At 46.4% G+C, this 15,590-nt stretch overlaps 1 protein-coding gene across 3 annotated transcripts in view; it reads right to left on the bottom strand.

The window, feature by feature from the left end:
• The window catches only part of col18a1a (collagen type XVIII alpha 1 chain a), a 304,262-nt gene that overhangs the window by 32,798 nt on the left and 255,874 nt on the right, over nt 1-15,590 (bottom strand). For all 3 annotated transcript variants that reach the window (XM_043693212.1, XM_043693211.1, XM_043693210.1), the window contains 6 exons: nt 14,969-15,004; nt 13,968-14,003; nt 12,078-12,140; nt 10,345-10,428; nt 4,647-4,682; nt 691-744 (listed from right to left, as the gene is read on the bottom strand). In XM_043693212.1, coding sequence (XP_043549147.1) covers nt 691-744; nt 4,647-4,682; nt 10,345-10,428; nt 12,078-12,140; nt 13,968-14,003; nt 14,969-15,004 — 309 coding nt within the window. The remainder of the gene's footprint in view (nt 1-690; nt 745-4,646; nt 4,683-10,344; nt 10,429-12,077; nt 12,141-13,967; nt 14,004-14,968; nt 15,005-15,590) is intronic.

The raw sequence follows: 15,590 nt of genomic DNA, 5'->3' as shown, positions 1-15,590 counted from the left end.
TAATGTCGCGGCGGCAGTTGGCTATGAAGAGATCGAGGGCGGGTAAGAGGCCAGTACGGGGTGTCCAGGTGGATGGGGTGTGTTGGAGGCGGGAGAAGGGGTCGTCAGAGGGTGGGCGAGAATCTTGGTTGAAGAAGTAGGCGCGGAGGCGAAGGCGGCGGAAGAATTTTAATCATATAGAACCAAGGAGGGCAGACCAAGTTCAGGTACAGGCAGCACGGTGGCACAGTGGTTAGCACTGCTGCCTCACAGCGCCAGAGACCCGGGTTCAATTCCGGCCTCAGGCGACTGTGTGGAGTTTGCACATTCTCCCCGTGTCTGCTCCGGGTGCTCCGGTTTCCTCCCACAGTCCAAAGATGTGCAGGTCAGGTGAAGTGGCCATGCTAAATTGTCCATAGTGTTAGGTAAGGGGTAAATGTAGGGGTCTGGGTGGTTTGCGCTTCGGTGGGTCGGTGTGGACTTATTGGGCCGAAGGGCCTGTTTCCACACTGTAAAGTAATCTAATCTAATCTAATCAGACACAATCAAAGTGAGTGGTATAGTAAGCTCGAGGGGCTGAATGCCCTCACTGTGCCAAGCGTTGGTTCAAATACACCCAGACACACTTCGCCTGCCTGTTCATCATCCAAACTCTAATCCTTTAAATTCCTGATTTTACATGCAAAAAGAAACAAAAAAATCACTCCTCACCGGTCTCCCTGGCAATCCAATTTCACCTTTTTGACCTGGGTATCCCGGCAAGCCCTGTGGAGTAGAAGCAGAGATAGCGAACAATTAACTGTGATTCGAGGACACAATTCCCAGCAGGCCTTGGGTCAGTCTAAATGCTGTCTGTTTGAACCACTGTTGAGAGGGAGCCCAGTCACATGCACTGGACTCCAAGTTCAGTCAGGTGGCTTCCTTCAGAAAACAGGCCCCATTCTTTTCATTAACATAATGGCAAACCAAAGGTCTAATCCCACTATTCTAATGCAGACACATAACAGGGAGCCTGTATCATGAAGCTCCCGAATTCTAACAGGGGCACTGACGTTCCCTAGCCTGGCCTGGCCAGCTAGTGAAGGGACTGCTCACTCTGAACGCTTTCAACAGGAAGTAGAGGGGACTAAAGGGTTCAATACAGTCAATAAAGAGAAACCATTTTCTCAGAGGGAACTCCAGGCCTAAGGTGGACATAACCTTAGGGGGTGACATCAGGAAGCACTTCTTCACACTGCAATATAAAACTGTTTCCCCAAGTAAACATTGTTGGGTAACCTCAATTTTTTAAGACGGAGCTATAGATCTTTCTTGGTTAAAGGTATCAAGAGCTACAGAGCAAAGGCACATAAATAGAGCTCCTTACAGGTCAGACAGCATCTATCTGAACGTCACCTTTGTTCAGATGTTTAGTGTTGATCTCACTCTTTGTTCACTTTCTCTGCAGCTGTAACATTGTATACCTAGCTTTGTTCGATTACCCTAATGCATTATGCATGGTATGACCTGCCTGTACTGCACATGAAACAAAACTTTTCATTGTCCCTAGGTACATGTGACAACAATAAATCAAATTTTAAAAATCATTTTTAACTTTATTCTTTCATGGGATTGGGCATTCCTTGCATGTGTTGCGTTTTCCCAATTGCCCTTGAACTGAGCGGCTTGCCATTTCAGAGGGCGGAAAAGTGGGTCTGGAGTCATGTGTAGCCTCAGATTTCCTCCTCTGAAAGACATTAGTGAACCAAGTGGGTTTTAACAACAATCAATGATAGCTGTCACGATCACCATCACCGAGACTAGTTTTCAGTTCAAGAGAAAGACAAAAATTGATTAGAGATAGTCAGCATGGTTTTGTGCGTGCAAAATCGTGTCTCACCAACTTGACTGAGTTTTTTGAGGAAGTTACTAGAAAGATTGATGATGACGTTGCAGTAAATGTCGTTATTTGGATTTTAGTAAAGCCTTTGACAAGGTTCCACATGGTATGACTTATGAGTAAAGTGAGGTCACATGGGATTCAGTGTGAGCTTGCCAAATGGATACATAATTGGCTTAACAGCAGGAGACAGTGAGTAAATGGTGGAGGGTTGCTTTTTGGACAGGAGGCCTGTGACCAGCGGTGTTCCACAGGGGTCAGTTCTGGGTCCTCTTTTGTTTCTGTAAATGATTTGGATGAGAATATATAAAGGCATGGTTAGTAAGTTTGTAGATGATGCCAAAACTGGTGACATAGTAGACAGTGAACAAGGCCTTCTGAGATTACAAAGGGATCTTGATCAAATGGGTCAATGGGCTGAAAATGTCAGATGGGAGTTCAATCTGGATAAACGTGAGGTCTTGCATTTTGGTTCAACAAACAAGAGTAGGGCTTATACAATTAATGGTCGAAACTTGGGTAGTGTTGTAGAACAGAGGGACCTGGGGTGCAGGTACATATTTCCTTGAAGTTTGCATCACATGTAGTCAGAGTGGTTAAAAAGGCATTTGACACACTCACCTTCATTTCTCAGTCCTTTGAATATAGGAGTGAGAGGTTGGGACGTTATGTTGAGGTTGTACAGGACATTGGTGAGGCCTCTGGAATACTGTGCCCAGTTCTGATCTCCCAGTTATAGGAAGGATATTATTAAGCTGGAGAGGGTTCAGAAGAGATTTACCAGGATGTTCCCGGGTATGGAAGGTTTCAGTTATAAAGAAAGACTGGATAGGCTGGGACATTTTCACAATAGTGTTGGAGGTTGAGAGGCGATCTGATAGAAGCTTATAAAATAATGAGAGGTTTAGACAGTTAACAGTAGTTGTCTTTTGTTGAAACTTTATTGCTGGAACAGCACAGCAGGTCAGGCAGCATCCAGGGAACAGGAGATCCGATGTTTCGGGCACAGGCCCTTCTTCAGGAATGAGCAGAGAGTGTTCAGCAGGAGAAGATAAAAGTGTTCCAGCAATAAAGTTTCAACTTTGATCTCCAGCATCTGCAGACCTCACTTTCTCCTAGTAGTTGTCTTTTCCCTAGGATGGGTGACTTCAAATCTAGGGGGCACGTTTTAAAGAGAAAGATTTTAAAAAGACGTAAGAGTCAATTTCTTTACACAGAGACTGGTTTGTGTGTGGAATGGACTTCCTGAGGAAGTGGTGGATGCTGGTACAATTACAACGTTTAAAAGTCATTTGATAAACACATGAATAAGGAAGGTTTGGAGGAATATGGGCCTGGAACAGGCAGGTGGGACTAGTTTAGTTTTGGATTATGTTTGGCATGGACCGAAGGGTCTGTATCCGGGGGTTGTATGACGCTGTTGGGTAAATGGAATTGGATTTGAACCTGTGACCTCAAAGCCTCTGGACTGAGTGACATTCCCACTATGCCAGAGACCCTTGGTGTTTTGTGTTCAAAACTTGTGTCCTGAGTGCACACGGAGAAGTGGGTGAGCTTTCAGGATCCTGGAACTCAGCAGGGAGCCTCAGAAGAAGGGAAGCAAAACAAGGAGCAACTCAAAGGCCACAGGAGGGGGGGGAACAAACTTAGAAAAGCAAAAGTGGGGGGCGGGGGGGCGCGATCAGAATCTATTCAATATATACAGAACAATCGAGGCCGATACGAGGTTTGGCTCAGGGGGCCATTTGATCATTCAGGTTTATTTAGAAATTCTGCAAATACTCCATTGTGTCAGCTCAGGCGGCATGCCCAAGGAACAGAGAGAATGCTGGGGCTGAATGATCTCCAGTGTGACCTTTCCTCTAAACCACGCAGGGGTCGCTCAAAGGCTCCGTGTATGGTGTGACTGATTCCGGTTTTGCAAGTTGCTACCACCCGTGACACAAGTAAGCAATTACAGGGATCCTAGCTCCCTGTGATGTACCTTCGATGATATGAGGAGTTTATATTTGTCTGGAGCCTCAAGAAAAAAGATGTCAATGAAACACTGAAGGTTCCTGAGAGGCCAGATCCTGAGGGGTGGTTTCCCCTGACTGGGGAACTGGGCAGCACTGTCTCAGTATAAAGGATCGTTCATTTTCCACAGAGAGAGGGACCACTGTCTTCACTCAGAGAGCTGTGTATCTTTAGAGTGCTCTCCCCAGAGGGTGGTGGATGCTTCATCATTCAATACATTTAAGGCAGATACCAACAGAGTTTTGGTTCCTGGGAGAATGGAGGGGTGTGGGACCAGGCGACAATTTGGGGGTTGAGGCAGAAAATCAACCACGACAGAGTCAAATGGTGCAGCAATCTTGAGGGGCTGAATGGTCTCCTCCTGCTTCCTTTCTTACGTATGATTCTAAAGAGAGGAGATCCTTCGTCCAATCCACGCTGGGCTTGAACAAGAGATTGAATACTTACAGAGACGCCAATATATCCATTACCCTGTCAATGCAGGACTCTTGATTTGTTTCCTGTTACACAGGTTCAGAATGGCTCTGGATCCAGAATTAATTAACTGCATTTTAGTCAAGTCTGATACAACATATCGTCCTAAAGTCGATGAACGTTCGTTCAGAGTGATGGGGAAAGTGAAGTCACTTCAGGCCATTAGAAAGAGTTGGCTATTTTAAGCAATCGAGCTACAGGATTCTGAAACTAATGCTGGCCAGACAGGGTGGTGTCGACAGATGAGGTTTTTGACGAATGTCAGGAGCTGACAGATTTCCAACAGAAGATGCCTTACCTGCGGGCCAATGGGTCCTGGAATGCCAGCATCACCCTGAAGGGAACAAAATTCACCAAAGCTTTAGATTCAAAGTAACTGGTTTAATCTGAGTGCTTCTCTGAAAGAATTATGTCAGAAAAGAATCCCTTGGCCTAATGACAGATTGTAAGTGGGGGAATGGGGGCTCTGTTCATCGCTGTTCCATCTTCAATCAAGGCTTCAGAAGGAGCGGCTTAATTAGCTAAAGTGGAAGTTCGTTTCTCATTCGTTAACGGACTGGGTAAGTGACCATGGCAACCCGAAGCTGAACTCATTTGCCCTGTAACCATCCCCAAATCTGTGAGGCCAAGAGCCCCCCTGAACCTGGATTCCTCTCACCTCACCAAACAACTTTTACCCTTTCTGTCTTAGCTATGTGAAAGTTAAATCATTACCATTGTTTATTGGGTCCTCCAGTGTTATCCGACTGGGCTCAGAGACAGAGTAGAGGTGAATAAACAGAGTGACATTAGCATTTTCTGATTTACAACGCAAAATGACTGACATGAGTTTGTGAATTCTCAGCTTACCTTGTGTAATATTGGAAGAGTTTTCAATAACAGCGTTACAATGCGGAGGCTGTTTCTTCAATTATTTTATAGCTGGGTGCTAAAATAACCTCATTGTTGTCCTTCTTGAGCTTACAGTTACTCCCCTCTCAGCCTGAATCTTGGATCCATAATGTTTAGCTCTCCCATTAATATGTGATAACACACAGATACATCTTGTATTAATACATCACCATCAGCTTCTCAAGGGTCATTAGGGTCAACAACAAATATTGGGATTGGCAACAAATGTTGGCCATGTCAGTCAGCTCCCCGTTCATGGCGGATAATCAAACAGAGACAGTTTGATCACAACAAGCCCTTGATACCATTCAGTCGTCAGTCTCTGTCCTTCTCCACCTCATCCCCTTCTTTGTGGCTAACCAAGTTACCAGCTCCTGTCTCTGGAGGAGTTTGACAACATGGATTTCATTTCTTGAACTGGGACTCCACTGCATTAATCCATTACTCGCTCTGGGAAAAGGGATAACGAGAGAGATTCTTCTCCGTTTTAGTGTGGGATTTGAAGTTTGTGTGGGATTGCGTTGTTTGGGACTTGCTGATCGCTGCACTGCCTGGGGATTGCTGAGGTTAACCAACCCTCTAGGATTGCCCTGGAATCTCCAGGAATTAAAGATTGATAGAACATAGAACAGTACAGCGCAGGAACAGGCCCTTTGGCCCATCATGCCTGTGCCGACCATGATGCCATTTTAAATTAATCCCATCTGCCTGCATATGTCTATTCCCTGCCTGTTCAGGTATTTGTTTAAATGTCTCGTAAACAATACTACTTTATCTGATTCTACTACCTCCTCTGGCAGTGGGTTCCAGACACCTACCACCTTCTGCGTAACTAAAGAACTTCCTAACACATATCCTAAATATTTCTCTTCTCACCTTAAACCTATGCCCCCTAGTATTTGACATACCACTCTGTGAAAAAGTCTCTGACTATCCGCCCTATCCATTCCCCTCATAATTTTATTTACTACTATCAGGTCACCCCTTCATCTCAAACGCTTTTAGTGAAGACGATCCAAGTTTATCCAACCTCTCCTTCCGGCTAATACACTCCAACATCCTGGTGAACCTCTTCTGCACCCACTCCACAGCCTCCGCATCCTTCCTATAGTGCGGCGACCAGAACTGCACAAAATACTCCAAACGTGGCCTAACTAAAGATTTATACAGCTGCAACATGATGTGCCAACGTTTATACTCACTGCCCTGACCAATGAAGTTACATGTGCTGTACACCTTCATTAGCGCCTTACCTACTTGTGTAACCACTTTCAGAAAGCTATGACTTGCACCCCAAGGTCCCTCTGTACATCAAAAACACTCTGGCATTTATTTTACTCTTGTATGTAACCTCCCAAAATACCTCACCTCACACTTGTCCAGATTAAACCCCATCCCAACTTGCCACCTGATCTATATCCTGCCGTATCCTTTGCCTATCCTTTCATTATCCACAATCTCACCAAATTTCATGTCACCTGCAAACCTACAAACAGCCCATCTACATTTTCATCCAATTATGCGGAACACCACTGGTTACAGACGTCCAGCCAGAAAAGCACCCCTCCACAACTACCCCTGACTGCCATGACCAAGCCAATGTTGTATCCAACTCACCAACTCACCATGGATCCCGTGTGACTTAATCACTTGAAGCAGTCTACCATGAGGGACTTTGTCAAATGCCTTAGTAAAGTCCATATGGACAACATCCAAAAAACATACTGTATCCTCATCAATCAACATCTTTGAAAAGCTCAATCAAATTTTCGAGACCAGCCCTGCCCTGCATAAAGCTTACTTCTAATAGGTCTATCCTTCCGCTTCACCGGAGGCTCACCGATGATGCTACCTAGTATGGTGACGAAACGTCTGAAAACAAACCTTCCAGCTCAGCAAGCAAACTCGCATCCAGTCTATTCTTCTCCAAATGCAAGTAAATCCTGTCCCCAAGAATATTCTCCAAGTATTTCCCTCCCACTGATATATGGCTCACCAGCCTATAATTTCCTAGATTATCCCTGTTGCTCTTCTTAAACAAAGGGACAACATTGGCTATTCTCCAGTCTTCTGGCACCTCACCTCTGGCTAAAGAGAATTCAAAGATCTCTGTCAAGGCTCCAAAAATCTCCTCCCTTGCCTCCCTCAATACCCTTGGATAGATCCCATCAGGCCCTGGAGACCTATGTTTTTCAAGACACCCAACACCTCTTCCTTCTTAATGTCAACATGCCCCAGAAAATCAACAAAATCCTCTGTAATCTTACCATCATCACTGTCCTTCTCCTTGGTGAATACCGAGTTGAAGGGCTCATTATGGACCTCACCCACTTTCTGAGGCTCCACACATAAATTCCCACCTTTGTCCTTGAGTGGACCAACCCTTTCCCTAGCTATTGGCTTACTCCTAATATATGTATAAAATGCCTTGGGATTCATCTCAAACCTACTTGCCAAGGACATTTCATGACCTCTATTTTGCCTCCTAATTCCTTGTTTAAGTACTTTTCTGCTTCCTTATACTGTATTCCTCAAGGGTTTTGTCTGATTTCAGTTTCCTGAACTTTACATATGCTTCATTTTTCCTTTTGACTAAGCTTTCAATATCTCTTATCATCCAGGGTACCAGAATCTTGCCATCATTATCTTATATCCCGACGAGAACACGCTGGACCTGAACTCTGATCAACATCCATATGTTATATGTGGATTTACTCTCAAAATGCTGCCCCCAATCTAATTCATCTAGTTCCTGCCTAACACTAAATTGCCCATTGTGCTCAGAGATTTGTAGCTTAGGTGCATTAATCAGGGGAAATGTAAAGTAAGAGGGTAGGGGAATGGGGCTGGGTAGGATGCTCTTTTGGAGGGTCAGTGTGGACTTGTTGGGCCAAATGGCCTGTCTCCACACTGTAGGGATTCTATGATTATTATGGTAATTAACCTTCCCCCACATTAGCACTTTCACCCGAGGACCAATATTATCCTTTTCTAAAATTATTTAAAAACTTACAGAATTATGATTGCTGTTCCCATACTGTTCCCCTACTGAAATTTCAGTCACCTGGTAAGGCTTATTCTCCAATACAACAGCTACAGTCCCTTCCCTAGTTGGGCTATCTACATATTGTTTCAAGAAACATTCCTGGATGCACCTAACAAATTCTGTCCCATCTATGCCCCTGGTATGAAGAGAGTCCCACTCAACATCAGTGAAATTAAAAACACCCATGATAACAACCCTGTTGTTTTTCCACCTTTCCAAGATCTGCTTACATATCTGTTTCTCTATCTCCGCTGGCTACTGGGAGGCCTGTAGTATAACCCCAGCATTGTGACTGCACCTTTCTTATTTCTGCATCTTACCCATTAGGCCTCGCTGGATGAGCCCTCCAAGATGTCCTCTCATAGTGCAGCTGTGACATGCTCCTTAATCAGTAATGCAACCCCCCCCCCACTCCTTTACGTCACTCTCTATCATGTCTGAAACATCTAAACCCTGGAATGTTGACTTACCAGCCCTGCCTTTCTCTGCACCAGGTTTCTATAATGACTACCCCCATTGTAGTCCCGTGTTCTAATCCACACTCTAAACTCACGTGCCTTACCCGTTATACTCCTTACATTAAAATAAATGCACTTCAAACTGCCAGTCCCACCGTGTTCATGAACCTGGTCCTGCCTGTTCTTCTGAATAGACTAACTTGATTTAACCTCTAGCTTCTCCTCAATCACTCCCCATGGTGGTCTATTGCTCTGGTTCCCACCCACCCCTACCGCACTAGTTTGAACCGTCCCAAGTTTGCACTAGCAAACCTCCCTGCGAGGATACTGAGGGGTGCCCCTCCAGTTTAGGTGCAACCTGTCCTTCCTGTATAGGTCCTTCCTGCCCTGGAAGAGATCCCAATGATCCAGATATCTGATGCCCACCCTCCTATACCAGCTCTTTAGCCACGCATTCAACTGGATTATCTTCTTATTTCTGGCCTCACGAGCACGTGGTTTCGGAAGTGATCCCGAGTTTACAAGCCTAGAGGTCCTACCTAACTCCCTGAACACCCTTTGCAGAACCGCAGGACTCTCTTCCTGCCGATGTCACTCGTACCAATATTGACCAGAGCATCTGGTTGCTCACCTCCCCCCTTTCAGAATGATTCAGACTCATCCTTGACCCTAACACACCATCCAGGAGTCTCACTCCTGAGCACAGATCTGTGCCCCTGACTATAGAGTCCCCTATCACTACTGTTCACCTACACAATATCTTTCCTTCAGGGATGGCAAAAAAAATCAAAAATGCTTTAAAAAGTTTGTATTGCTTAATTAGGTCACATGATCGAGCCTCAGGGACTCTGTCCAGTCACAGTTGGTAACCAAAGGATATCCTGAAGACACAGGCCTTTTACATGCACATCTGTCTGGTTCTTAGCTGTCACTAGTTTTACATTTTTTAATATCTTAGTTTGATGCTGGATTAGAGCAAATGTACTTCCCATTCCTCCCCATATTCCCAAAAGTACAAGTAGTTTTCAAATGAGATTTAGAAGCACGGAACCAGAACTGTGAGGCTGTCACTATGGGGAAAGATTATACAGGTTGGGCCTCTCTTAGGACAGAGAGGACTGAAAGGTGATGTGATCAAACAGAGGGCTCTTTTCATCATGAAGGAGATCAGATGGGTAAGTGCAGAGAAGATGTCTCCAGTTTGCAAACTTACCGGTCACAAGTACAAGACAGTCATTAATAAATCCAAAAGAGAATTCAACAGAATCTCTCTCCCCAGAGAGTGTGGGGAATATGGAACGTGCTCCAACAGGGAGTGGCTGAAATGAAGGTTATAGATGCACTTAAAGGGAAGGAATATTAGAAACTGGGGAAACAGTGGATTTAAGGACATACATTGTTTGGGTCAATGAAGGAGGCAAGTGAGAGGTCTGCATGATTACTAGCATGGACTAGATAGGCTGAATGGTCTGTTTCTGAATTGTAACATCTTCATATTTGTAAAGCAGGCCTTTACCAAGGAAGCCTTTTCTGCTGCAGTTTCTCACGTTAGCACAGTCAGACTAGGCTGCAGCTGGTCCTCATAATATCCAAAGTCTCACCTTTGATCCAATGCCACTGGCCAGCAGACTATCCAATGTGGTTCCATCGGGGCTAATGATGAAGCCAGGCTCTCCCCTATCACCCTGGAAAGGAAGAAGACGGATGTATTATGTTACAGGACAGTACCTTGTACAATTCGCAGATGGCAGAAATGGTGGAGGGTGAGATTTTGGAATGTGGAGGCTGGTAGGAGATGACAAGGTGAATCCCGTCACAGTTCTGGGGAAGGGAGAAGAGCAGAATTATGGGAATGGATGGGCATGGTCAAAGGCCCTGTCTATCACAGCAGGGGGGGAGCGGAGATGGGAGATGTATTGGAATCACGGGTGTATGCTTCTTCATTTTATCACTCCTGCTATGCAGAGTGTCACAGACATTTCCTTCAGCGCCTTCCTCCCACATGGCCCCTCCACTGGCTCTGCACTTGCTTGTAAACCATCACATATCTCTCTCCCTCTCTCTTTCTGGTGCACTTTGGACACCTACTTCTTGTTGAAAGGTCATTCCCATGAAATACCATCTCTGTTTCTCTGTCCACAGATGCTGCCCTGACCCGCTGAGCATTTTCAGCCTTTCTTCTGGTTTTTCAGCCCATTTTGGGAACAGCCAGCAATACAACAGTCCACTCTGTCCATCTGGAAGGAGACACGCCCTTTAGGCTCTCAGCCAACTCTGTAGAAGAACATCTATCTTCAGTCCATTTTCACAGCTCCTCTCAATAGGTACTGAATTGCACTGGACAATGGGTCCAGAGGAGTTAATTCTCCAGATCCTCTCCTAAGTTGGAGTCAAGTGGAAACCAATTAATCAGAGTAACTCAAACCTTTCACTGGAATACCTCCCAAACCCTACGGTGTTTACCACGCTGAATGGCAGAAGCAAGTGGCACTTAGGAACACACTTTACTGGCTCCAGGTTGCTCCCCGGTCTAACTTGAACTATATCACTGTTCCTTCACCTATTGTTGGGTTAACAATCCTGCACCTCCCACTGAAAAGGGCTTTGGCGCATGTACCCCACGTGGACTGGCAGCTCACCATCACATACTGCAGGGCAACTAGGTACAGGCAATAAATGCTGCCCTCACCAGCAGCACCCAGAAAGATGAAAATCTCTCCAAATGTGCTCACTGCTCAGTAATAAGAAGCAGTAAACTTCTGTTCTCTCTCTCTCTCTCTCTCTCTCTCTCTCTCTTTAAGGTGGGCCAGACTCACACCCAGCCAACAAACTTCGCCATGGAGCAGGGAACTGCACAGCTCAGTGCCATGTGATACATTTCACAGAGTAAATGAGGAGAAACTGTTGGCATTAGGCAGCAGGCTCAGTAAACAGCCGACAGATTTAAGATGATGGCTGAAGAAGGGGGCGGGGGGGCAGAGGAGGAGAGCTTTTTTTTTAACGGAGCCAGTTGTTTTGATCCGGAATGCACTGGCTGGAGCAATGGTGAAAGCAGATTCAAAAATAACCCCCAGAGGAAATGGGATAAATGCCTGGAATACATTGCACTGGAATGCTAGTGGTCATTTCACACAGGCCTGGAATGTTCTCCCTAAACCTCTCGGTTTCACTTTCCCCCTTCAAGTCCACCTCCGTGACCAAGCTTCTCCAGTCATCTCCACTCCTCTCTCTCTTCAGGTGGCCAGGTGCCAAAGATAGCTGGGTCATGCTGCTGGGACTCTCAAAGGGGCGCTACACGAATGCGCGTTTTGACCATTTTCGTTGTAGTGCCTACCTTCGGCCCTGTGGGTCCTGTGACACCTGGGTGTCCTCGTTCGCCTTTCGGTCCACTGGGACCCTAAAGGAAAGGGGAGAATGTGATCACTGTGTTCAAACTGAGTGGTACATGAGCAGTGAGTTACAGACCGTGAAAATGGTAACGTTTGGTTACACACACACACACACACAAAACCCGTTTGAAGATAAACGACTGATGAAAATAATTCAAAAGGCCACTGCGCTGTCCTTAAATTACTCAATTGAATGTTAGAGATAAAACAACCAGTGACATTTCTATTCTAGGGGATTAACAAACTGCAGTGATTGTCCCACTATTATCTTCCACAGCTCAGTGGGACTCTGGCAACTGTCAGCCTTGGCTGCACTGAGCCAAGGAGGTCATGGATTCAAATCCCATCCCGGAGACTTGAGCCACAACATCAAGGCCAACATTGCAGTGCTGTTCCGAGGGAGTGCCACACGGTCAGAGGAGCCATCCGCCCGCACGGGATGCGACCGGAGTTTGGCCTACTCTTTGATCCCAGAGAAGTCAAGAGTAACGGAAGCAAGGTGGGGAATATAGCCACTATCTGATCATCAATGAGCTCGTCAAATGGCAGAACTGGCTGGAGGAGGCACCTGTGTCAACTCATGTCCCTGCGGTTAAACCCGTAAAGGCCTGTCCTCCTGGATGGATGTGACAATCACAAACTGTGGAGGCGTGGAAGGGAGTTTGACCTGGCATCTTAGTCTGTGCACTCAGCCAACATCACAAAAAACAAAGCCCCTCGGTCACGGTTGCACTGCTTTCTGTGGGAGCCCTCTATTTTGCTGTTCCCCGCGTTCCAGCTGTGAGTGCACATGAACAAAATCTGCCCCCCCCACCCCGGGCTCACTCTCACCCCCTGCTGGGTGGGGAAGCAGTGACGGGCACCTTGAGGAAGGTCAGCTCTCTGCGTCCACAGGCTGTAGCAGGGATTGCTGCACCGAACGATTTGGCAATAAATGACGACGAATATGAACCTCGTGAATTGGTTCAATGTGTGTTTGGCCGATAGCGTGTGCTGAGAATCAAGCAACAGTGCAGCTCAAAATCCGACATTTCCCTGATGTCCCTTCAGTCTGCTTTCACTGGCATTCTACACAGCCTAGCGAATCAGACTAGTAAACTCTGGCCATTGTTAATTTTATCCCAAAGACTGGCCGAAGAGAAGAAAATGCGTTTGTTTAGAGGGAGATTTGACGGAGGCGTTTCAAAATCCTTCGAGGTTTTGGCAGAGCATGAATAGGGAGAGACTGTTCTCACTGGCAGAAGGATTCAGGAACTAGAAGGACCACAGGTTAAAGGCAACCAGGAAAATAACTAGAGGAGGTGGGGGTGGGGGGGGTGGTGCGCGAGGTGGGGGAATAAAGTGTGAGAATCTCTGCTTTGTCGTGAGGTGACATGATGCAGAATTCCTGAGCGGGAGCAACAGTAACCTTCAAGTGGGATTAACACCCGATGAGGAAACATTCACAGGAGTCAGGGGTAAGAGTGGGCGAGTCCCACTCTCATTGGATAACTGAAAGAGCTGGCACCAGCATGATTGGCCAAACGGTCTGCATCTCTCCCGGATTGGTTGATGGCACTGCTATGGACATACAGCCAGAGGAAGCTGCCAATCGTGTGCCTGCTAGTCGGCACTTTGATCCAGCGAGGGTCAGTCCAATTGGGACTGACCCCTGGGAGCCCAGTGTGGGCATCTCAATGGCGTGGTTGGGTGAGCCACGCGTGTGCCAACCCACCTTGGCGTCCAATGACGATGGATTAGGTTGGCCACATCTGAGGCTTGTGCCTGCAGTCCCAGGCACCTTTAACTCAACATAAACATGCACAATTGCAACAACGCAACTTGACTTCTCTTACCGGCAATCCAGCTTGGCCAGGAATGCCCCTTGGGCCCTGAAAGGGAGGAAGAAATTTGTTACCTTGGGAAGCAAATATAAAAGCTGCAACTTTGTCAAGGCTCCTTCCACAGTACCTTGACATCTACCAGCTGAAAGGGACAAGGGGAGTGGATGACTGGGAACACCACTCAGCCTGTAGGTTCCCCTCCTTGACACCCACCACTGTCCTTAACACCACTGTGGATGGACTTGCTCCACAATGGCCCCAGGGCTTCAAGAAGGCAGCTCACCATCAGGGTAATTATGGATGGGATAATAAATGCGGTCTTGCCAGCGATGTTCATATCGAATGATTGAGTCAGACAGCACAGAAACAAGACTCTTTGTTCCAACCAGTCCACATCCACCATGTCCCCAAAGTACACTAGTCCCAATTGCCTGCATTTGGCCCATATCCCTCCAAACCTTTCCTACTTATGTACTTATCCAAAAGTCTTTTAAGCTGTAACTGTACCCGCATCCACCAGTTCCTCGAGCAGTTCAGTCCACACACTCTGTGTAAAAACATTGCCCCCCACCGCCCCGGGTCCCTTTTAATTCCTTCCCCTCTCACCTTAAACCTATGCCCTCTAGTTCTGGTCTCCCTGACCCCAGGGAAAAGACCTTGTCTATTTATCCTTTCCATGCCCCTCATGGTTTTATAAACCTCTATAAGGTCACCCCTCAGCCTCCGACGCTGCAGTGAGAGAAGCCCCAGTCTATTTTAAAAACTCAAACCGTCCATTCCCGGCACTATCCAGGTAAATATTTTCTGAACCCTCTCCAGTTTAATAACTTTTGCCGAGAAGAAATTAAATAAACAGCATAAACCACACAAAAGGGAGTTTGTGTACTCGGGGTTCCTTTTGCCAATAGACATTTGCAGTGATGATGAGTGTGAGGAGAGTTTAGTGCACTGTGCTGAGCTCTCACTGTCTGTCAGTCATGTGTCCCTTATTATGTAAAGAAAAGGCTGCCTACCTGTGCACCGGGCACAAATGTAACACCATCGACTGCCTGAAGGAAAAACAGATTTAATAATTATGTTACATTCAACATTGACTTCAATTCTAACTTCAGTCCTACTAAAGATTCCCCATTATATCTGGACAAGACACATGAATACAGACCTCAGAGAAAAGCCTCAACTTGTAGCTTCTCTACTGTCAAGCATGAGGCACACACACCTTCCCCTTTACTTCTCTCTCACAAGAGCAGGAGCAGGCCATTTGGCCCCTCAAGCCTGTCCTACCTTTCAGCCTCTTCAGCTTGGCTTTCCATTCAGCGAGATCATGGCTGATCTGCTGCCTAACTCCATATACACCTGCCTAAGAAAGGGATGATCACCTTATTGGGATTGTACTATAGACCCCCTAATGGGGGCGGCACGGTGGCACAGTGGTTAGCACTACTGCCTCACAGCGCTAGAGACCCAGGTTCACTTCCCGCCTCAGGCGACTGACTGTGTGGAGTTTGCACGTTCTCCCCGTGTCTGCGTGGGTTTCCTCCGGGTGCTCCGGTTTCCTCCCACAGTCCAAAGATGTGCAGGTCAGGTGAATTGGCCATGCTAAATTGCCCGTAGTGTTAGGTAAGGGGTAAATGT

The sequence above is a fragment of the Chiloscyllium plagiosum genome, chromosome 7 (genome assembly GCF_004010195.1).
Source record: "Chiloscyllium plagiosum isolate BGI_BamShark_2017 chromosome 7, ASM401019v2, whole genome shotgun sequence".
Lineage (NCBI taxonomy): Eukaryota > Metazoa > Chordata > Chondrichthyes > Orectolobiformes > Hemiscylliidae > Chiloscyllium > Chiloscyllium plagiosum.
The sequence above is the reverse complement of the archived record's forward strand: the minus strand, read 5'-3'. Positions and strand labels throughout refer to the sequence as shown.